Source organism: Musca autumnalis, unplaced genomic scaffold (assembly GCF_047663935.1).
Source record: "Musca autumnalis isolate F117 unplaced genomic scaffold, ASM4766393v1 scaffold_1, whole genome shotgun sequence".
Lineage (NCBI taxonomy): Eukaryota > Metazoa > Arthropoda > Insecta > Diptera > Muscidae > Musca > Musca autumnalis.
The window spans coordinates 50647357-50673701 of NW_027411644.1; the positions used below are offsets into that span (position 1 = coordinate 50647357).

A 26345-nucleotide genomic window follows, 5' to 3' on the forward strand; every position below is an offset into this window, starting at 1 on the left:
GTTGGATATCCTCTACAAGGATGTACCAGCACTGCTCACAAAAGTTTCTCAGAAAGTGTGTTCACATAGCTCAACGAACACCAACAACAATGCTAGTCACAATTCTTCTGATAGTTCAAGCGAAAGTTTACAATTGTCCGATGAAATCATGTTGGTGGTGAAGGATCATTTGGATGAATTGAATCGTTTGGAAACGGAGCAACAACATCAAACTGCTGCCGCCTTGCATTTGGCCACCTTTATGAAAACTGTGGCTGGGGTTGAGGCTGTGACCCAATATTCTTTGAATCAAATTAAGGAAAATGTCATGCCCAACCAAAGTGAAATGAATGAAAAATATTCAGTTCCCACAACAACGGCGGCGGCATCTGGCAGCAGTATTGTGCCCTCAGCCACCAGTGCTTTTAGCTCTTGTGCTCCCTCCTCCTCTTCTGGCTCTTTGAAAGTAACTCCAAGAGTCCAAGAAGATGATCTCTTAACGGCTCTTTACAATTCAGCCAATAACCAAAATAACAACAACAATACCACCCAAAACAGCAGTGGTTTGGGTAATTCCCTGAATTTAAGTAACTCACCTGTGAGTGCAAGCAGCAGTGCAGTTACTTCCTCCAATGCCAATACCATCACCACCACCAGCAGTTCATCAAATACCCTAATGTCCAATGCCGCCATGTTCTATCAAACACCGCCACGCTCCACATTCGGTTCGGCCTTTGATATGTTCCATCATAGCACACCTTTTGGCATGTCCCACGCTGCAGCGGCGGCAGCCGCAGCGGCCCACTCTTCAACAGGAGCCTCATTTGGTAGTCCTAGTTATAGATATTCGCCATATAGCTATGGCAGTAGATGGCAGCTGTAGATTTAATTGCAAAATAGTTGCGATTTTAAATCTAGTTTCGAAAAGCCAAAAACGCAAATCTCTTAAACCAAAGTTCTTAAATTTTAGATGCCCAAAGAAAACCCTAAACTTAAATTGTAAATTAATGTACTTAATTGTCATTAACTAAGTACCTGTAGATAGTTGTAAATTATAGTTTAGTATTTCAACTTCTTCTCCTTCTTTACTACTTCTTTTAGTTTTTAGTGTTTAAAACAAAACAAAAATTTAGTTTTTAGACTCAAACTTAGAAGACAAGTCAAAACAAACCAAACCAGAAGATTTTAGTTTTTAGTAAATTATTTCTACTTAATCTAATTAGTGCCTATTTATTTATATTTATTCTTCGAAAATTTTAAATCTAAGTTTAATTAATTTATTTTAGTAAAGAAAAAATCAAAAAGAATTTCAATACAATATAGTACACAAAAATTAAAGAAAAAAATTATTGGTGTTATCTTTATTAATTGTTTTGTGAAACATTAAAAAAAATATTTAAAACGGTGTTTGGGGAAAACTAAAAAAAAAAAATATTTTAAAACATAACAAAGTCCTAACAATATGGGAGACATATTTTGGTAAAAATGGATTTATAAATATTTATTAAACAATTAAACAAATTTAAAAAATGACCAAGAATTGATGAAAATTATATTAAAAATGTGGCAATATGTATTAAATGTTGAATCAACATTTATCAATGTGTATAAACATTTCACATTGTTGAATCAACATTTTTCGAAATAACGAATTTGAGGAAAAATGATGTTGCATCGAAGGTTTTCAAATGTTGAATCCAAAACAATCTTAAAGTTGAAAATCTGATTACAAATTTGGCAATATGTATTAAATGATGCTTCAATACGTTTTAATGTTGTTGAAACATGTTGAATATTCTTCAACTCAAGAATTTGAACATGCAACTTCATTGAACTGCAAGTATGTTTAATATCATAAAAGGTTTGAAATATTCTATCTACCATTTTTAACGTTGAGTACAATTTTTTAACCAAAAAAGTGGATATTACCTTGAGGAAATTATATGGTTGAAAATTAACAAACATGGAATGTGTTTTCCTATTTCTTTATAAGATTTTGACTTATTGATTTGAGTATGAGAATTTCACTGCGGGAATTGTTTATTGAATCTAAAATTTTCAAATGTTGAATCAAATATTTTATGTTGAAAATTGAATTAAATTAAAAAAATTTAAAATCACTTTGTGAACACTTTATTGTTGAAATTTCAACAACGTTTAATGCGATTTTTTTGCAAGATTCTAACTCAAGAAATATTATGATTTTTATGAATCGTAATAATCAAAAAATCGCTTTATGGAAATGTTAGTGTTTTAACTTCATGTGTTTATTTTTTGTAAAATTTTCTGAGTATTTACAAAATTTCTAATTATTTTTTGAAATTTTGTTTTATTCGAGATTAAAAATCTATTTGTCTTGATTTTTATTCTCGAATAGAATCAGTTTAAAAAATTAAAAATCTATTTGTTCGAGATTAAAAATCTATTTATCTTGATTTTTATTCACGAAGAAAATCAATTTTACATTATTTAAATTTTTATGAAATAGACATAAATAAAATAATAGTGGATTGAAAATGGATTCAATATTTTAAAAATACAATTAAAAAAGAATTAAGTAAAATATAATTAAAGTGTATTTTTTGCAAAACAGTTTGAATTTATCTCATTGTTTAATTAAAAAACAATTAAAATGTTGAAGAAACAATGAAAATATGTATAAACAATTTCCTTAATGTTGATGCAATATTTTGTAGGTTTGCTGCAACTTCCTAAGATATTTTACAACAATTAAAGAAACAACAATTTAAAGAAATTAAAAATTTTATGGAAATGATCAAAGAAATCTGGTAATGTTGAAACAACATGTTGCTGCAACATGTATAAAATTTGAACACAACTTTGTGGACAATATAACAAAATTGTATTACATATTATATAATATTATCCAATAGTTCTCTTTCGAATCAAATGAAATATAAAGAAATAAATTAAAATCAAAATTCCCAAAAACAAGGATTATAAAAAACAGTTTATGAAACGCCTAATTGTTGTGTCAATATTTTGCAATGTTGCTGCACACTTATCAAAAGTCCATATTTATGTTAGGCAATTTTCCTTGCGGCAATTGTCAGTTTGATGGAGAGAGAGGTGAGGTATATGGTAACCCTTTGCCTCTCAACACCCTCTCTCACTGACAAACTGACAATTGCCGCAAGGAAAATTGCCGAATGTAAATATGGAATAATTCAATCACAACTTTTAACCAATTTTCCTCTACCGAATCAAAATAAAATTAAACGGGAAATGAAAAAAAGATATATAAAAAATATATTCACAATTTTATTTTTAACTAAAATTGAAAATATATACGTTTAAATATTAAATCAAACTATTTCTTTTGTAGAAATTCTTGTTTTATTGTTCAATCTAATTTAAAATCTTCAACATTGAATTTTGATAAAAATTCAAAAAAATGTTCTTAGAAATACTTCAGTCCAGAAACATCTCAATGTTGAATCAACATTTGCAGGAATGTTGCAGCAACATGTCCAATATCAAGTACAGCTTCTGAACATGCTGAAGAAACTTTTATAATTTTTTTTTGATTAAAGGAATTTATAATGATTTTTTTATTAAAAAATAATTTATATAAAAATATTATACAATATACATGTTGCAGCAACATGTCCAATATCAAGCACAGCTTCTGAACATGCTGAAGAAACTTTTATAATTTTGTTTTCATTAAAAGAATTTATAACGTTTTTTTATTAAACATTAAAAATTTATTAACATAAAAATATACAATATGCATATTGCAGTAACATTTGCAGCAATGTTGCAGGAACATGTTTATAATCAAGCACTGCTTCTAAACATGCTGAAGAAACTTTTATAATTTTTTTCATTAAAGGAATTTATAATGAATTTCCTAATAAAAATGAAAAAAATGTATATACATAAAAAGATTATACCAAGTACATGTTGCAGCAACATTTTTAAACGTTTCCCTTACGAAAATATCATTGCTTTAATGTTGAATCCAATTCCAAAAATTCAAAATTATATGGTTATGGTTCAATATGTAGTGTTCCCACCATAATTACCAAAGTTTCCCATATTATACAGGACTTAAATTTGCTAAATACATATATCGCGCATATACTCAAAGTTTGTCGTCTATCAAAAAGAAAATGCTTTAATTGAAAATTTATTTAAAGTTTTCAAGCCTTTCTGGAATATCATCCTTAAATTTCAAAGTAAGATTAAACATGTGTTGGAATGCAATAACTCTAAATGTGAATGAAATAAATTTACCAGCAAATGCTCATTTACAAGTAAATGAAATTTTCAAATTATGAATGGATGGATGTGACAAAAAAAAATAATTGTCATATTTGAATTTTCTTTGTTTATGACACTCATTGAATAAATTGCATGATATATATTTGGGTATGGATTTTGTGTGTTAGTTGTTCTTTTGTTAAAAAACACACACATTATTAACTCATCTAACAGTCAGTTAAACATTTGATTTTTTATAATTTTTGTATTTGGTTTTTAAATTATTATTTTATGAAATTATTTTTTGGTTACTAAAAAATTTTGCCGTTTTTGTTTTATTTGTTATTTATTTAAAACTGTTGTTTTTTGGTTACTAACACTTTTGATATTTTGTTTGTTTGGTTTTATTTTTATACTAATTTTAAAATATTTGCTTAAAAAACTATTTATTTTATTTTAATATGTCTTATATTTTCTCACAACCCAATATTATAATATGAAATGCATATTCTGAAAACTTAAATAATTTTTATTAACTTATTTTAAGCCTCACGAATTGAAAAACTCATCATTTTCACAAAATGGGCGTTCATATATTATTACGAATTATCGGGACTCTATTGACATTTTATGGTGGTTTATAACTTTAACATCTGGCTCTTCTAATAACAATATCCTGGAGAAAGATAACCTTTCTAAAGACCTTCTAACAAACCAAGAAATTTCCCACACCCTTTTTCAAGAGTTTTCAAGTGTTCTTATGTAAGATGAAGACATTTATTCATCGTCTTTAAATATCTGGATATATCGTAAAGGCTATGAATTAAAGAGAAAATATTTCATTAGTTCTTTGGCTGAATAGCTTGTTAAAAGTGCATTGTGGAATTTTTTTTTTTTTTTTTTTTTTTTGAAGAAGGCATTTGTAGAAAGCTTGTCTTTCTTCGGGAGATACAATTTCTTTTACTCGACTTAAGTAGAGCACATATTCATTCAGATTAAGACTATCAGTCATCGTGTGTAGAAGTCCCTACATATTGGCACACTCAGCCCTAAAATCTCTCTGAATTCTTTCACATTTCTGCTAGACATGTCTACAGGCAACTAAAATACTCCTTTTAGTCATTTTGTTCAGTATAACTTCAGAATTGTTTGATGTAAAATATTTTTTCACAAATTTTGATTAGCACATTTGTTCGGAGATAGTTTTCAGATCCCCAAGAAAATACGAAAAGAATCAGCAATAAATCCGTTGAAATATTTCATATAAACACTAATGTTGAACATATGTGGGACGGGAGCCCGGCAAAAATCCATCCAAAATGTTTTTTAAGAATTGTCTAATTTTAATCTGCCTAGAGAAAAAACGAAACAAATCCAACAAAATTCTATCCAACTCCCAAACAACTATTCCATTCTTACTCGCAGAGAAAAAATATTGTTGGAGCAACCATATTTTAAGAACAAAATAGTGTATTTTAAAAATCTGATAATATATATTGTTGTTTCAACCATATATTTTGTGTCAAGAACCATAATGACCCAATATATATTGTTGGACCAACAATAAATTTTAAAATATACTATTTTCTTCTTAGAATATGACTGCTCTTACAATATCTTTTCTCTGTGTGTACTTGCTGGGGAGACATTCTTGTGGTTATTTAATTTCAGATGCGATGTTCTAAATTATTCAGAAAAGTCTAGCAGAAATCTGAACAAATTCTTGAAAATTTTGTTTATTGGGGACACATAATTGTAATTATACATTTCTATATACACTATTCGAAATTATTCAGAAAAGTCTAGCTAAAATCTGAACTGATTCTGTGATTGTATATATTGAAGTATGTGACCCAGTAAGGTACTTTCGCCCCTGACTGCAAAGAAGGGAATATAAGGACAAGTGGACCTAAATGTCTTATGGACAAATCCGACGCTGGCGGTCTGAATAAAATACGTCTTCCCTTATATTAAAAAAGGAATATCAGGACAGGTGGACCTAAATGTCTCATGGACAAATCCGACGCTGGCGGTCTGAATAAAATACATCTTCCCTTATATTAAAAAGGAATATCAGGACAAGTGGACCTAAATGTCTTATGGACTAATCCGACCCTGGCGGTCTGAATAAAATACTTTTTCCCTTATATTATTAGAGGAGAAAAAGACAGGGATGTTTTTTTTATTTTTTAAACCCTCCACCACAATATGGAGGGTATAATTAAATTTGTCATTCCGTTTGTAACATATCGACATATTCATCGGAGACCCTATAAAGTATTTATATTCTTGATCAGGGTAAAATTCTAAGTCGCAATTTTTAAGTTAGAGCTTTGTAATTTGGTATAGAAGTTTCTATTACTCCTAGGATGTTTGGTATTGCAAATTGGTTAAATCGGTACACGTTTTGATAGAGCCCCCATAGGATAGTACCTCCCGATTTTCGGTATTTTGAAGGTTTTAGCCTCATTATAACACCGAAATGCCTAAAAATTGGTACTTGGTCTTCGTTGGGGGTACAAAACTTTCTCCCAGAAAATTGTCGGTATAGGTCCACGCCTTCATATAGCCCCAATAGGACGGTACCTCCCGATATTCGGTTTGTTTAAAGATTGTGGCCACAATAATCCACCGAAATGGCTGAAATTTGGCATTTAGTTTTCATTTGGGGTATTAAACATTCCATATGAAATTTGTTGGTATAGGTCCACATTTTGATATAGCCCCCATAGAACGGTACCTCCCGATTTTCGGTATTTTGAAGATTGTGGCCACAATAATCCATCGAAATGGCTGAAATTTGGCATTTGGTGTTCATTTGGGATATTAAACATTCCATATGAAATTGTAGGTATAGGACCACGTTTTGATACAGCCCCCAAAGAGCGGTACCACCCGATTTTCGGTATTTTGTAGGTTGTGGCCACAGCAACCCACCAAAATGGCTGAAATTTGGTATTTAGTCTTTCCGACGGAAATTCGTCGGTATAGGTCCACGTTTCGATTTGGCCCCCGTAGAACGATACCTCCTGATTTTCGTAATTGTAACGGTTGTGATGTCAATACCCACCGAAAGACTGAAATTTGCTATTTAGTCTTCCATGGGGTTATAAAATATTCCACATTATTTTACCGAACTTGCTGAAATTTGGTATTTGTTCTTCAATACAACTCGTGGTGGAGGGTATAACAAGTTCGGGCTGACCAAACTTAACGGCGTTTTTTCTTGTTTATTCTTTAATTTATTAATCAATGTTTCTCTATGTCAAATGACAAACTTTCGTACAAATATTAGATGATACAAATATTCAATGGTTGTTTGACCTATAGAAACTTATTAATGTTAGATACAAAGGAAAATATAAGACATATGTATGTAAAGTACTTATGTAGGATTATTTTAATATTTTAGTTGATTTTTAGTTGCCTTAAAAAAGTATTTTTGCTTTCCATCTTTTTATGCTTTCTTAATTTATTTTAAAGGAAATATACCGATTTGATTATTTTTGATTATTTCGTAGTTAATTTTTTATTTAGTTTTTTTTGAGTTCTCTAACATTTTTAGTATTGTTTTATTTTTTATTATTATTCCATTATTTTTTAAATTTTGTTTTATTATATTATATATCTTTTTTATGATTTCATACAAAAATACTTGGATCGGTATATTTTCTGTTCACTTCTAGTTTTTATTAATTAATGGAAATTTGTTTATTATTTTTAGTTTATTTATTTTTTTACATTTTTATATTTTTACTATCTTTTGTATTTTTGCTTATGTTATTAAACAAATTTCCCTTATTTAATAAAAATGATTAACATTTTTTACTCAACTCATTTTATTCACCATTGTTATTTCAAACATTTATTAACAGTTTTATTTTTTCTTTCAAGCTTTTACTAAATGCGCATCATTTCCAAATTTTCATCATTATTTTTTCCTTTTTTACACACACACACACACACATATTTTCAACATTTATGCACATGTACAAAACATACCATTTTCCTAACAGCCTAACCCATTCAAATGAATACGATCGCATAATCGCTTTCAACGGATCAATTTCGGGGATCGATTATCATCTCATACACAGCAATATTACACACAGCACCTACTTAACAACCTAACAAGCACACACCTCATCAAATTTCAACGAAAGCTTTCTTATGGTCAACTAACAACAACAAAATCCAGCCTAACAAGGATAAAGGTTTGCAAAAAGGCAATATTAAGGAATCCACGGTGGAGGTTTTTTTCTTTGTTTATAATGAATGCAGTATGATTTCGATATAGTATAATTATCAATAATTATGGTTTGTTGTTTTTGTTATATTTATTTTTTGTATATAGTGTTGGTTATTTATAATTTTATTCATCCCCACATTCTTACTATTTAAAGATAAATTTAAAAAAAAAAAACAAAAATTAATAAAATGTTATGTGTATTTATTTATACAGAAATATTGAAACGAAATTATTTGGTATTTTTATTTATTATTAAAAAAAAATATAAATTAAACTTATGATGACGAATTTTCGAAGATAAAATGCATTATAAGAGAAAGATATATTAGGGTAAACTATAAGAACATTTATTGCAAGAGGAATTGACAAAAGTTAAACTAAACTAGTGGACCATTAGCAGTGTTCTGGAAGTGTGTTTCATTGAAAACTGGATATCTTTGGAGGGATCAAGAACAAGTTTAGCCAATTTGGTAAAGTTAGTCTTGCATTGCCATAATTTTTCAATAATTATTTAGTTTTTTTTTTTTCTAAGCCAATATCATCTAATATTTCCTCTTACCATTACCATTTGAACTCTATTATCTCCCTTCCCCTTACAATTTATGATGACCATTTACATAGTTGCTTTTATCATTTTCATATTTTTTTATTGCTGTATTCTTTTTGTTTTTGGTCAAATAATATTTCATCAAATATTTACATCTTAAGACCATCATTATTTAAATTTTCCTCAAAGATAGAAGCAAAAAATCTATGCCATTGATTTTCTAAAATTCCTTAACTAAGTAACTTTGCGATTACAATTCTCCTACAACAGCAACAACAATTTACCATCATGCACATTGAAAGTTATGTCAGTTTAAAAAAAAAAAAATTGGTGAAATTATTTTCATTATTTTAAGCAATCGACAAAATGCTTAAGTGAGAAGAAAGCAAGGAACAGAAAACAAAAAAAAAAAAACATTTTGAAACCTATCTTAAGGTAACCTAACACGAAATTCGGCCAAGATGCCAACGAAGAAGAAGCAGAAGTAGACAGCACAAGCAAAATGATGACAATGACGACGACAACAACAACAGCAACGACATAGACGATGCTGATCGCTTGTAAATAAGCGACATAAACGAGTGTTGTATTAATGTTCATAATGTGCAATCTTGACGTCAATAAACGTCGTCGCTTTTTAGTAAAGGACAACAACTTAAAAATCCGTTGACTGTTTTACAGCCTAGATGGAAAGCTAGCAGGCAGGCCGGCAGACAGACAGACAATCGTAGTAGATGACTGTTTGGCTAGTTCGATGGCTAGCAATTGTTTGGTTGTTAGAGGCAGAGATGTCTAAAAGAGCTTTTTATAAGGAAGAGGATAAGGGGAGCCACAAATAGTTTTCAGAGACAAAAGTGTAAACAACATGTAGGGAAAGTAAAATTTAGAAGAGAGAATTTTCACATGGCTGTAAAATTAAAAATATTGATTAAAAAAATATATTTTTTTTGAAATTTGAAAATGTGGGCTTTCAAAAAATATTTATTGAAAATTACAAACCGTGGATTTAAAAAAAAATTGATTATATAAAAAACATATTTTTTTCATATGTATTATAAATTATTTGCAAAATAATAATAATAATAATTATTATTATTTTCAAACACTAAATATTTGATTATATAAAAAAATATTTTTTTTTAACATTTTTTAAATATGTTTTTTATTTTTAAAATAGATAAAACTTAATTTTCTCAAACTCTTAACAAAATTTTTTTTATAAATATTTGGTATATAAAATAACTTCACATTGGATGTCTAGTATTTTTGTAAAAATGTGTTTGTTGAGTTAGTTGGCCTTTAGGTCAGAGAAAATAAAAAAACTTTTCGCTTTCTTTTATTATATTTTTATTCTTCCAATATTTCGAACGTCATCGATGATCATCATCAGGGATTTTATTTTCTCTTGTCTCTGTCGACTACTAATGCCCATATTCTCTTATTCACAATCAATTTTTATATTTTTTAAACATTTTTTTTTTAGAAATCCATGATTTTGATTTCTTTTTTTGAAAAAAAAATTTTTGCGACTTTTATTTTGTTTTTCAAAACAGTCAGGCTTAATTCCATAGTCGTTGTTTTAATATTTTATTAAAACAACTTTTATTTATTAGTGGGAAAAAATTGGCGATGTTTACCAAGGGGTAAGGCATGGAAGACTATAGCATAGCAGTGGGAAAGATTTGGTTTTGTTTACAAGTGAAGTAGCTCGAGTTTAGGTAGTGCTAAAGCAATTCTCGATCAGAGTGTTTCTTTACACACGTATCTATTTGAGCGGGCAATTGAAACAAGGGAACTGATGAAGATCTGTGGCGAGATCTGAAACTATAGTCTTCCCTGCCTTACCCCTTGGTAAACATCGCCAATTTTTTAAATAAAAGTTGTTTTAATAAAATATTAAAACAACGACTATGGGATTAAGCCTGACTGTTTTTTTAATTTATTAGGATAAAATTTTGATTTTGTTAAAAAAAAAATAAAATTTACGATTTTGAGTTTTTTTAATCTAAGCTCTTGATTTTTTTTTTTTTTTTTGAACAAAAAAAAATAGATTGAAGATATTGATTAGTTTGAAAAAAAAAATAATTTGAGGAGTTTGGTTGTTTTAAAATTTAAAAAAAAAACATTTTTTTAGAAATCCATAATTTAGTTTTTTTTTAAGTTTTTTGGCCATTTTGAATTTTTTGAGAATAGCATTTTTTTTAATTTATGAAAAAAGTTTTGAATGTGTTTTAAAAAAAAAAATTATTTACGATTTTGTGTTTCTTTTTTTTAAAAAAAATTAAATTTATGATTTTGATTATTTTGAAAAAAAAAAACACATTAATTTGAGGTTTTTGATTGTTTAACATTTTTTTTAAATCCACATTTTGGATTTTTTGAATAAATATTTTTTTTAATTCCATGTTTTGATTTATCGAATTAATATTTTTTTTATAAATATAATAAATATTTTTGAAAACAAGAAAATAAAAAAATACAAGTTTTGTATTTGTTGAAAATTTATTTTTTTTTTTAAATCTACGTTTTAGATGTTTTGAAAATATATTATTTAAAAATCAATGTTTTGGATTTTTTGATAAAAAATATTTTAAAAAATCCACGATTTGGATTAAAAAACAGAAATATTTAAAAATATCCAAGATTTGTTTTTTTTTAATAGTTTTAAAAATGTCCTTTTTTATACTTTGAACGATATTTATTAAAAATCCGAGTTTTGTATTTTCTGAAAAATATTTTTTTAAATCCGTAGGGAAGAGTTCTTTTTTGAAGTAAGAGAACTTATGATGTCTTGTGGCGAACACCGAAACTAGTCTTCTCTGCCTTTCCCGAAAGTAAATCAATTTTAACTACATCCCACTTTAAAAAACTTGTTGTTTTTAAATTTGAAAACAACAAATCTGGTTTACTCCAAGAATGATATATTAAAAAAATTTTAAAAATCCACGATTTGATTTTTTTTTAATAAATATTATTAAAAAATGCTCGATTTGTATTTTTGTTTAAAAAATATATACATAAAAAAGATCTCGATTTGGGTATTTAAAAAAAAATTAAAATCCACGTTTTGGATATTTTGAAAAAAAAAAAATAAAATCCACGTTTTGGATATTTAAAAAAAATTAAAATCCACAATTTGGATATTTTAAAAAAATTAAAATCCACAATTTGGATATTTTGAAAAAAAATATTATTACAAAATCCAGGTTTTGGAAATTTTGAAAAAATATTTGTTTAAAGAATAAACGTTTTGGAAATTTTGAACAAATATTTGTTTAAAAAATCCACGTTTTGGAAATTTTGAAAAAATATTTTTTTAAAAATCCACGTTTTGGAAATGTTGAAAAAATATTTTTTTAAAAAACCACTTTTTAGATGTACTGAAAAAATATTTTTTTTTAATCCACGTTTCGGACGTTTTGAAAAATATTTTTTTTTTAAATTTCACTTTTAGGATATATGGAATTTTTTTTTAAAATTTCAATATTCGGATATTGGGAAAAACTATTTTTAAAAATCCAAGTTTTGTATTTGTTGAAAAAATATTTTTAAAAATCCAAGTTTTGTATTTGTTGAAAAAATATTTTTTAAAAATTCAAGTTTTGTATTTGTTGAAAAAATATTTTTTAAAAATCCAAGTTTTGTATTTGTTGAAAAAATATTTTTTAAAAATCCACGTTTTGTATTTGTTGAAAAAATATTTTTTAATAATCCACGTTTTGTTTGTTGAAAACATATTTTTTAATAATCCACGTATTGTATTTGTTGAAAAAATATTTTTTAAAAATCCCCGTTTTGTATTTGTTGAAAAAATATTTTTTTTTTGAAAATCCACGTTTTGTATTTGCTGAAAAATATTTTTTAAAAAAATATTTTTTTTTAAATCCACTTTTAGTATTTGTTGAAAAAATATTTTTTTTGAAAATATTTTTTTTTAAATTCACATTTTGTATTTTTGGAAAAAAATATTTATTTAAAAATCCACGTTTTGTATTTGCTGAAAAAATATTTTTTAAAAAATCCACATTTTGTATTTTTGAAAAAAAATATTTTTTTAAAAATCCACGTTTTGTATTTGCTGAAAAAATATTTTTTAAAAAATCCACATTTTGTATTTTTGAAAAAATATTTTTTAAAAAATCCACATTTTGTATTTTTGAAAAAAAAAATATTTATTTAAAAATCCACGTTTTGTATTTTTTGAAAAAATATTTGTTTTAAATACAAGATTTGGTTTTTTTTCTAAAAAAAATAGTTTTAAAAAATCCAAGCACTGCATTTTTTGAAAAATTTTTTTTTAAAAATTTTTTGAAAAATCTTATTAAAAAAATCAACGTTTTGTATTTTCTTGAAAAAAATCATGTTGGTTTGTTTTGAAAAAATATTATTAAAAAAATATTTTAAAAAAATCCACGTTTTGTATTTGTGGAAAAAATATTTTTTGAAGATTTTGGAAAAAAATTTAAGAAATCCAAGTTTTGTATTTTTTGAAAAAATATTATTAAAACAAAAATCAACATTTGTATTTGTTTGAAAAAAATTTAATCCACGTTTTGGATATTTAAAAAAAAAATACATATTTAAAAAAAAATCACGTTTCGGATATTTGGAAAAAATATTTTAAAAATCTAGGTTTCGGATATTTGGAAAAAAATATTTTAAAAATCTAGGTTTCGGATATTTGGAAAAAAATATTTTTTAAAAATCCCCATATTGGATATTTGGAAAAAATACTTATTTAAAAAATCCACGTTTTGTATTTTTTGACAAAATATTTGTTTAAAGTACAAGATTTGGATTTTTCTTAAAAAATCCACGTAATGCATTTTTTGAAGAATTATTTTTTAAAAATATCCAAGTTCAGTATTTTTTGAAAAAAAAATAATTAAAAAATCCTAGTTCGAAAAAATATTTTTTAAATTTTTTTTTTGTATTTTTTGTATTTTTTGAAAAAAAAAATCCTAGTTGGGTTGTTTTGAAAAATATTTTTTAATTTTTTTTAAAAATATTTTTCAAAAAATACAAAAATATTTTTTAAAATATTTTTCAAAAAATACAAAAATATTTCTTAAACAAATATTTTTTCAAAAAATACAAAATGTGGATTTTTAATTACATATTTTTTCAAAAAATACAAAACGTGGATTTTTAAAAAATATTTTTTTCCAAATATGCGAAACATGGATTTTAAAAAATATTTTTTTTTTTTTTAAATATCCGAAACGTGAAATTTTTTAAAAAAATATTTTTTTTTCAAAATGTGCAAAACGTGGATTAAAACATATATTTTTGCAATATTTTTTCAACCAAATACAAATGTGGATTTTTTTAAAAATATTTTTTCAAAAATATAAGACTTGAATTTATTAATTTTTTTTTTCAAAAACTTCAAAAAAATATTTTTTCAAAAAATACATAACCTGGATTTTTTTAAAAAATATGTTTTCCAAAAACATCAGACGTGGATTTTTTTAAAAAATATTTTTTCAAAACTACCCAACACGGATTTGTTTATTTTTTTTTTTTTTCTAAAAATACAAAACGTGGATTTTTTTAAATATTTGTTCAAATAATACAAATCGTGGATTTTTTTGAAAAAATACAATACGTGGATTTTTTGAAACTTTTTTTTAGGAAACAAAACAAATCTTGTATTTATTTAAAACAAATATTTTTTCAAAACGCGGATTTTAAAACAAATATTTTTTGCAAAAAATACGAAATGTGGATTTTTTTAAGAAATATTTTTCAGCAAATAAAAAACGTGGATTTTTAAAAAAATGCACGTCCTATGTTTTTGGAAAAAATATTTTTTAAAAAAATCCACGCTTTGTATTTTTTGGAAAAAATTGTAGGTTTTTGGAAAAAATAATTTTAGGAAATCCAAGTTTAGTATTTTTTGAAAAAATATTTTTTTAAAAAATCCACATTTGTATTTGTTTGTAATAATATTCTAAAAACTTCCAATTTAATAATATATTAATACGCCCTCCCTCGTTTCCATTGGTCACGTCCCTGTTTCCATTTCGACAACTAATAACATCGGCGATGTTTTAGTCCCCCCGAAAAACAAAAAAAGAAACTAAAAATCACCCAACAAAAGAATCAAAATCTCCAGCTTAGTAAGTATGGATTCTCGTATGCTGTCGCTCAGTGGCATTAGTTAACATACAAACAAGACTTGTTGGGGACGAACGGACGGACATACAGCTTAAAATCTCACATACTCCCATTGCAAAGCAGGCAGTCTCTCAGTCGTTGTTGTTGTATCACAAAAGTGAAGAAGAAATATAAAGTTTACAAAATGCAAACGACAACAACAACAGCACCAACTAACAGCAAACAACATAACATTCATCGGCAACACTAGCAACAACAACAACTTTTATTACATTAAACAGTTGTTTGAAAAAAGGTAGATACTTCTTCATAGTACCCTGTGATATGTGGCGGCGGCTTCGCGATATCCCAACCACACAATGTTCCTTCCTTACCTCTGTTTAAATGTCTGTCTAAACGATTTAACATCCAAGTTGAGTAGTAGTTGTTGTTGTTGTCCCAAGAAGATGTTGTAGTAGTTGTTGTTGTCATGTCTGTCATTTGATTTTTGCGTTTTTCCGAAGTTTTTGGAGATGTTTTTTTTCGTTTTGTTGTTGGAGGGGATTTTGAGATATAACAAACAGCTCACAAAATTTGCTGTCAATGTTGGTTTGATGTTTGTGGCCTCTTTTAAGTATTTAGTGTTGTTGTGTTTGTTGCTGGATTTCGATTTAGAGGATTGGTCAACATAATGATATTGGCCAATAAATGGACATTGTATGTGACACCTTGGCATAGTTGTATGCCAAGTATAATCAATGTGACCTTAATTCAAGAAGTTTTTTGAAATGAAGCCGCACAGTAATGTTGGGGACCAAACCCGCGACTTTGTCTTAGAATTGTGGCAGTTTGTTTAAATCATGGGCTATTTTTAAGATTTTGTAACATTACTTCTTCCCCTTTACTTCCCTTATTAAACCAATTCCTATCCAGCTTTACTTCCAAGAATATTTCCCATCATTAAAAAGAAAACAAAAACTTAGTGCCTACCTAGCCTGGCTCATTGTAACCGAACTTCTTAACCATTAACAATCAATAATGCAGTAAACACGATTCTCCAAATATAAAATAAAAACAAAAAACTACTTAAACAAACGTGCCGCAGCTTTCGTTAAATCCAAACGACATGATGCCACAAACAAGATACACTCACTCCCGCTGACTGGTGCAAAAGACTGATGGACAGCAGCAGCATCACCACCAACCAACCACCAACGTTACTTGTCTCCCCAGTCAGCCAGAATGACGATAAGCAGCACCCTCAGTGTCAGCAGGCACTAAAGAAAAATCACTCAACGCTTAACAGCAATAATTATCAATTGACTTTCTATCAAATCTTAAAGGAAAGGAAAGAAAACAACAACAACAAATAGCAACAACAATGTTGGCCAACAACACCATGTTTACATTGTAAACCTTTAAGTCAATAACTGAGTGATTTGATTTGATTGCATTAGCCAAGGTTCGGCAACATTTGGCCATTGTCTAACTTCTTGATTTTAACAATTCTCCAGAAGGGTCATAGAATATCCCTCCCCCACCCAATGTCCAAGTCAAGTAATACGAATTGATTTTAGAATATTAGTAACCCTTTCAGAGGCAAACCGGTTAGAAGCCTACTATTTTTTTTTCGCTACTCCAGAATTGCTTCTTTTATAGTTCACTAGGAAATCTGAAAAAAAAAAAACAAAATCAAATTTCATGAGAGCCATAAAACGGAACACACATTCTTAGAGGGGGGATAGCTCAACGAGCAACCATGGCTAGACACATTTGGCTCAAGGGAGCAGATGGTTAAGGACAAGGCACAATGGAGGAAAAATAGAGTTAAACACCCGCGCAAAACAAACGTTGATAAATATTTTCATTGACAAAAGAGGATACAAAAATGTGGGTTAAAAAGTCATGGAAAAATAACTTAAGACACTAGCGGGGATAAACAATCCCGGAGAAAAATATTACCCACAATCCTGGATGATATTATTATGCACAAACCAGGATAATTATTTTTATCCGAAATTGTGGATAACACTTTTATCCACAAACGTGGATAACACTTTTATCCATAATCGTGGATAATATATTTATCCACAGTCGTGGATAATATACTTATCCACAATCGTGGATAATTCATTTATCCACAATCGCGGATAATTGAGTTTTCCACAATCGTGGATAATTTAGTTTTCCACAATCGTGGATAATATATTTATTCGCAATCGTGGGCAATTTATTTATCCACAACCGTGGATATCCGCAAAACTTGGATAATACTTTTATCCGTAATAGTGGATAATATTTTTATCCGTAATAGTGGATAATACTTTTATCTGTAATAGTGGATAATACTTTTAACCACAAAGGTGGAAAATACTTTCATCCACAAACGCGGATAATATTTTTATCCACAATCGTGGTTAGTACATTTATCCACAAACGTGGATATTACTTTTATCCACAAACGTGGATAATACATTTATCCACAATCGTGGTTAATACAATTATCCACAATAGTGGATAATACAATTATCCACAATAGTGGAAAATACTTTTATCCGCAGACATGGATAATACTTCTATCAACAAACGTGGATAATAGATTAATCAATAATCGTGGATAATATACTTATCCACAATCGTGGATAATTCATTTATCCACAATCGCGGATAATTGAGTTTTCCACAATCGTGGATAATATATTTATTCGCAATCGTGGGCAATTTATTTATCCACAACCGTGGATATCCGCAAAACTTGGATAATACTTTTATCCGTAATAGTGGATAATATTTTTATCCGCAATAGTGGTTAATACATTTATCCACAAACGTGGTTAGTACATTTATCCACAAACGTGGATAATACTTTTATTCACAAACGTGGATAATACTTTTATCCACAAACGTGGATAATACTTTTATCCACAAACGTGGATAATACTTTTATCCACAAACGTGGATAATACTTTTATCCACAAACGTGGATAATACTTTTATCCACAAACGTGGATAATACTTTTATCCACAAACGTGGATAATACTTTTATCCACAAACGTGGATAATACTTTTATCCGCAAACGTGGATAATACTTTTATCCACAAACGTGGATAATACTTTTATCCACAAACGTGGATAATACTTTTATCCACAAACGTGGATAATACTTTTATCCACAAACGTGGATAATACTTTTATCCACAAACGTGGATAATACTTTTATCCACAAACGTGGATAATACTTTTATCCACAAACGTGGATAATACTTTTATCCACAAACGTGGATAATACTTTTATCCACAAACGTGGATAATACTTTTATCCACAAACGTGGATAATACTTTTATCCACAAACGTGGAAACTATTTTTACTTCCTGGATAATATATTTATCTACAATCGTGGATAATATATTTATCCACAATCGTGGATAATATATTTATCCGCAATCATGGATAATTCATTTATCCACAATCGTGGAAAATTTAGTTGTCCACAATCGTGGGTAATTTAGTTATCCACAATCGTGGATAATTTAGTTATGAACAATCGTGGATAATATATTTACCCACTATCGGGGATAATATATTATCCACAATCGTGGATAATATCTTTATCCGCAATCGTGGTTAGTACATTTATCCACAAACGTGGATAATACTTTTATCCACAAACGTGGATAATATTTTTATCCATAAACGTGGATAATACTTTTATCCACAAACGTGGAAAATACTTTTATCCACAAACGTGGAAAATACTTTTATCCACAAACGTGGAAAATACTTTCATCCACAAACGAGGATAATACATTTATCCACAAACGTGGGTAATACTTTTATCCACGTTGGTGGATTATACATTTATCCACATTGGTGGATTATACATTTATCCACATTGGTGGATTATACATTTATCCACAATCATGGATAATTAAATTATCCACAATAGTAGATAACCCATTTATACACAATCGTGGATAATATATTTTTATCCACAATAGTGATTGTCTACAATCGTGTAAAATCCATCGACAATCGTGGATAATACATTTATCCACATTGGTGGATAATACATGTATCCACATTGGTGTATAATATATTTATCCACATTAGTGGATAATAAATTTATCCACATTGGTGGATAATACATTTATCCATATTAGTGGATAATACATTTATCCACTTTGGTGGATAATACATTTATCCACTTTGGTGGATAATACATTTATCCACATTGGTGGATAATACGTTTATCCACAATCGTGGATAATACATTTACCCACAATCGTGGATAATACTATTATCCACAAACGTGGATAATACTTTTATCCACAGTCATGGATAATTGCTTTATCCCCAAACGTGGATAATACTTTAATCCACAAACGTGGATAATACTTTTATCCACAAACGCGGATAATATTTTTATCCACAAAAGTGGATAATACTTTTGTCCACAAACGTGATTATTACTTTTATCCACAAACGTGGATAATACTTTTATCCACAAACGCGGATAATATTTTTATTCACAGAAGTGGATAATACTTTTATCCATAAACTTGGATAATACTTTTATCCACAGTCGTGGATTATACACTTATCCACATTCGTGGATAATACATATATCCACAATCGTTTATAATACATGTATCCAAAATCGTGGATAATACGTTTATCCACAATCGTGGATAATACTTTTATCCACAAACGTGGATAATACTCTTATCTACAGTCGCGGATAATACTTTTATCCACATTTGTGGATAATACTTTTATCCACAGTCGTGGATAATACCTTCATCCACAGTAGTGGATAATACATTTTTCAACAATCGTGGATAATACATTTATCCAAATCGTGGATAATTCATTTATCCAAAACCGTGGATAAATCTTTTATCCACCTTCGTGGATAACACTTTTATCCACAAGGGTGAATATAATACTTTAATTCACCAACGAAATACTTTTATCCACAGACGTGGACAACACTGTTATCCACAATCGTGGATAATACTTTTATCCACAATCGTGGATAATAATTTTGTCCACAATCGTGGATTATAGTTTTATTCACCATCGTGGATAAAACATTAATCCGTTAACGTGGATAAAATATGATTCATGGTGGAAAAACATTATTCTTCCCACTGTGCCAGTATTTTTTCTGTTTTTTTTTTTTTGGCCAAATAACAAGTCATCTGCAAAGTGAAAGACATACCTTCTTCTAATACCTGATAATATGCAGAGCTGACGAGAGACTTTCCGCAAAGAGGAAAAGAGGACATGGATTGTTGGGGGAAATTTTTGGACAGTAGGGAAGGTAGGTTAGAATAGAGAAATGAAGTGTAGAGTTTTCTTTCATTTTGGCAAAACGAAAAGCTTTCGCAACAGTTGTTTCAGCTGTTGTTTGTTGACGATGGAGATGATGCAGCAGCTTCTTTGGGCCAAATCTTAGCTGGCCATGAATACTTGAACTTGGTTTTGTTTTACTTGGCGTATGAGTAGAGGTTCCAAATTTTTTTGTTTTTTTCCGGCAGTTTGGTAAAGAGTTCAAGAGCTGACTCAACTACTACTAGCTAAGTTTAGTGTATGGATGTTGGGTTGACTGTTGCTGTATTTCGCAAAGATCGTGACCGCATGTCTTAAATGCATAATGACCGTAAATGCATTTTAAAGTTTTTGATGCCATAGCCAAAAAAAAATCAGAGAAAAAAACGAAACTAAACCTTAGCTTTAAGAAAAAATACACTGTTCTTAAAAAAAGAAATCTTGGCGGGAGGAGAGAGTTGGAAGGTTGGCAAAACAAAATCATCTCTCTATGGAACTTTTGCCAAAAAAAAAGCCTGGAAATCTGGCTTTTCCTCCCTGCGCATAGTCTGTTTTCGCTGTCATCCAATAAATTGTCTTACTTGACAAAAATATGATGGTGTAGAAAAGGTTAAACCGTTTTTGAGTATTTATAAATTGTGGACTTTTGTTTTTGTTGTTGTTATTTATGACTTTTTGATTTGTTGTTGTTGTTAGTCCTTCATCTTTAGCATACTATTTATGTATATTGTGTGGAAAAATGTGGTTTTATTAAATGTTTATAACTTTATTATTAAAATAGAAAAAAAATAACCTGAGCAGAAAAATAGAGGCCTTCATCTCATTGTCTGCTGATTGTTTCGAGGTTACAACACGTTTTTCGCTGTTCTTTGTCTTGTCGTCCAAACAGTACCTGTTGTCTCAAATATGAGCTGTTTTAGGATTTTTGTTTTCTTGTCGTTTATTGTTGGAGGGGTCATAGGGCATTTCGTTTTTTTTATTTTTTCTGAACAATTGGTTTTTAATCTGAAGGCGAAAATAGCCATGGTTTCAAAAACATGCCTCAGTGAAAATGAACTAATGACTGTATTTTATATAAAAGATTTAATATATTTTTATATGAATTTAATATCTCCAAAATGGTACTTAAATTTTTTGGGTGATCATAAAATTGTTGATAATGGGAACAAATGTTTGGGAATGGGTGACTTATTTGGTGAATAGGTATGAAAGGAGGGGGAACAAGCATATACTTGTGGCTCAGAGATCAAGGCGACTTTGGGTAACTATTTGAAGTTCGGCGGTATTATAGCCCGTTGGTAACCCTTGACCCCCCTCAACCTAAGTAGACAACCAAGTTCAAATTCATGAATACAACAAAATCATTGAAAATACCACCATATCTCCAATCAAAAACGAGAACTTCAATATCTCATCGCCTTAGAATGCCTTGGGTCTTAGCTATTCCCTGTTCAACTCTAAGAAATATATTTTATTAGGTGACCCACTTCACAAAGAAATATTTTTAAGGATTTGAAATGTCCAGCATTTTTAATAAATATTAATTATATTTGAAGAAAAAACTATTTGTTACTATTTAATATTAATAACACAATTTTTAGAGGCACTAGCTCTCGCATAGTGTCTCTCCATTGATCTTAAAACCCAAAATTATGTGTCATTTGTTCATTTTGCAATGGCATCAATATGTCGCCCATAACTTGGTCTTAGAGATTTTGTTAGATTTTTTCCATATTTTTTTTTTTGTTTTAAATTCATGTTAAAGTATTTAATTTCCTAGCAATCTATGGCTATGGCAATTGTTGCTTATGGCAGTTGAGTTTTTTTGTCCATCCTGTCCACCACATACATACACATACTCGTATTCACATAGATATGTATTTGAAACTATCAATTAATGTCTATTTAAATTGACCATAAATATGTGGTTAATATTGTTACTTGGCGCATTGAGACGACAGACGTGAGTGAGGTTTCACTATCAACTAAACAAAATAACAAACAACAAGAAAAGCGACAACAGTAATATGGTCTATGGTTTTTATAGATTTTAATGGAGGAGAAGAAAAAAATTACAAAAGCTAGGCAAAATAAAATAACTTATTGAAGTTTCTAAAAACATGTCAGCAGCGGTGTTGAGTTCGGCTGCCGTGGTCAGCTAACTCGTGTCTCAAAATGTCTGTACGTTTGACACTTTTTGTTAATGTGTTTCTTAGTTTATATCTAAACTATTGATTTTTTGAAGAGAGAAATATGAGGAGAATTTCTCAGGAATATAATATTCTTTGGATATTTTGATAAAAATATTGGTTAGAAAACTGGAAAAATATGTTGATGTTCCCGCAAACATCCCAGAGGGAATAGGGTGACTTCTCTCATATCCTTGCGTGTACCAAGAAATCAATAGTCATAAATATGGAATTTACGAACGGAATGTTTAAAAGTTCTGAGATTTTGAAAAAAATATATTTTCGAGTTTTTGAAAAATATTGTTAAAAAATATTTTTTAAAATATTTGGAGTTAAAAAAATATTGCGATTCCTTACAGATATCGAGAAAGTATATTAAAATGGATAAAAATCTTAAAAAATAAAACATTTTTTTCTAGAATTTTTTTTTCTACGAACGGAATGTTTTCAGAGTTTTTGAAAAAAAAAATATTTTCGAGTTTTTGAAAAATATTGTTAAAAACACCCTAGTTTGGAGTTAAAAAAATATTGCGATTCCTTAGAGATTTTGCAAAAATATATTAAAAAAGATAAAAAATCTTAAAAAATTTAAAATTTGTTTAAGGATATAATAATATTAAATTCTTTTTAAAAAAATCTCAAACAAATTAAAAATCTGATTGCTTGATTTGGAGCATTCCCCCAATGGCTCAACTTCATTTATTACCCTCTATTACAGAGAGTAATGTTTTTCAAAACGAACTGACAGTGTTGCAAAATTTTACTGATCGCTACCAATATCATGATTTCATCCCGGCGAAGGAAATGATCAATTGGCTTCTCAGTTTTTGAAATGAGAAAAACCGAACTCTTTAAGTGAAACTGAGAAGCCAATTGATAATTCTCTTCGCCGGGATGAAATCATGATATTGGTAGCGATCAGTAAAATTTTGCAACACTGTCAGTTCGTTTTGAAAAACATAACTCTCTGTAATAGAGGGTAATAAATTAAGTTGAGCTATTGGGGGGAATACTCCAACTCAAGCAATCAAATGAGATTGAATCTTCGACAATAAACAAAACAAACAAATTAAAAACCTTTTTAAAAATATCGTTACAAAATTCAAATATCAAAAATACACGTGTTAGTAGTTTTAAAAAAATATTGCTATTCTTTGGGGATTTTGAAAAATTGTAAAAATGAAGAAAAATATTCTTAATATTTTTTTTTTAATTTTTGTGAAAAAATAAGAATATGAAATTCTGTTTCTGAAAATCTTAAAAGAATTAAAAATCTTTTCGTTCAAATTTTCTTTTAAATAGTTTTTTTAATGTTATATTTTTATTTTTCAAAAATATTTTTTCAACAAGATTTGTAATGTTGGTCAAATGTTTTTAATTTTTGTATATTTTGTTTAGCTTATTGACTTTTCGTACTTTGGCAAATAACACAAGGTGACTTATTGATTTTCTACCCAACGTTTAGTCACTTTTTTTGGTGACGTCATCAGGTCAACAAAAATCGATTTCCCCTGATGACGTCACCAAAAAAGTGACGAAACGTTGGTAAGAAAAGCAATTCATCTCCTTATTTGCTAAAATACGAAAGGACAATAAACTAATCAAAATATAAACAAAATTAGCAACATTTGAACAACACGAAAAAAAATATTTTTGAAAAATAAAATAAAACTATAATTTGGATATTTTCTTAACAAAATTATATTCATAAACAAATTTTTGAAACGAAAAATATTAAATTTTTTTTTGAAAAACATTGATAAAACATTAAATTCTGATGTTTCCAAATAGTATGGCTTAATCCCATTGTTGTTGTTTTAATATTTAAAACAACTAATTTATTTGTGGGGAAGGTTTAGCATTGTTCGCCAAAGGGTAAGGCAGGGAAGACTAGTTTCGATCCTCGCCACAGGATCTCATAAGTTCCCTTGGTTTTTGTTTGTGGATATTCTCCACCGAAGTAATTTTTCAATAACTTCTTCAAAAAAAAAAAAAAAAAAAAAAAAAAAATTTATACCCAAACATCAACAAAACAACAAGGGAACTGATGAGATCCTGTGGCGAGTATCGAAACTAGTCTTCCCTGCCTTACCCCTTGGCGAACAATGCCAAACCTTCTCCACTAATAAATTAGTTGTTTTAAATATTAAAACAACAACAATGGGATTAAACCAGACTATTCCCAATAAAAAACACCACCAACGTTCTAAACTAAATTCTGTTTAAAAATCCTAAGAGAATTAAAAAATGTTTAAAACATTAGGAGGGTTGGCGTTTTTTTATTTAAGATGACGAATTCTATTTTGTTTTTCAAAATAGTCAGGCTTAGTCCCATAGTCGTTGTTTTAATATTTTAAAATTTTTTTTAAATCTTAGTTTAGAGTTAAACTAAGATTTAAAAAAATGTTTAAAAATCTTGAACTTGATATTGATCTGAAAAATATTGTTTATGAAATTATATTTAAAGTTTCTGATGAAATATTTTTTAAAAATCCAAGTTTAAAGTATTTGAAAAAATGTTCGTTGAAAAGATTTTATAAAAATTCATTTTTAAGGTTAAGAAAAAAATATTTTTTAAAATTCACTATTAAGGTTTTAAAAAAAAAAATATTGTTTTTAAAAATCCACGTTTAAGGTTTTTGAAAAAATATTTTTTTAATCGATGTATAAGTTTAAAAACAAAAAAAACATATTTTTTAAAAATCTCCGTGTAAGGTTTTTGAGAAAAATATTTTTTTAAATCCATGTATAAGTTTTAAAATAAAAAATATGTATATGGTAATATTCAAAAAAGTTTTACAATCGTTGAAGTTGAGATTCACCATTTAATAAGTCGCGAACTGTTAATATATTTTATAAAATATGAATATATTTATATTAATTGAAGTGTTTTAGCCACGATCTCATAATATGGACCATAACAAATAATTTTCGTGGAAGCTGCGTTGGTGGTAATATAAAAAAATGGGAAAAATGTGTTGAAGTAAACAAGTTTTTTTGTGCTCTTTCTTGATTTCTGGCCAAACCACGCAAAATTCAAACCTGTGCTCAAAGAAAGAACTAAACAATACCCCTTGGGCAACATGGTTCTAGTGTATGACTTTTGGATATATACACTGGATCCCCCTAAAATCGATGCTGACATTTTGAAGTTTTGATTTCATTGTTTTTCGAATTTTTCTTATAATTAGAGGGTGCAACTAGATAATAATCCAAACTAGTTTATAGGATTGTAGAACTCGCGATTCCACGTCGTTCGATTATTATCTCATGAGTGTGCTCCGTACAGCTTCCTAGTAATAGGAGTCTAAAGGCGAAAATTTGGTGCGTAAATTTTCTAAAAAAACTTATTTTTTTGCTTTAAAATTTACAACTGTCGTACAGGTACCCCTGAACCCCGCGTGATTTTAGTTTTTTTACGTGCCGGATGTAATAAGCCCTTCCGCGTTTGAATCCATCCACTAAAACGCCGGATATAGATACCTTGAAAGTAGGAAAATCTGCAAAAATATATTTTGACAATTCCGCGAATTGAACCCCGATTTTCTTTGATTATTTTTGCATAAATGTAATCCTTTATACGCGATTATAATATTTGCCAAAAAGGTGTGTCACCACTTACAAAGATTCAGGAGTAATATCCCTATTTATCCCAAAATAGAATGCGGTGGCACATCCGCAGTTCTTGACGAATCTGTCTAAAATAATTTATATTAATTT

The 26345-nt window shown here is 28.5% G+C and overlaps 2 protein-coding genes across 2 annotated transcripts in view; both read left to right on the forward strand.

The window, feature by feature from the left end:
• Positions 1–26345, forward strand: part of LOC141397547 (steroid receptor seven-up, isoforms B/C-like) — a 70208-nt gene that overhangs the window by 29679 nt on the left and 14184 nt on the right. The window lies entirely within an intron of this gene.
• Positions 2–2741, forward strand: LOC141397565 (steroid receptor seven-up-like; the record flags this gene model as incomplete). The annotated part of the gene is made up of 1 exon (XM_073974003.1): positions 2–2741. A coding segment is annotated over one exon (861 nt), but the record flags the coding sequence as incomplete, so codon positions are not given.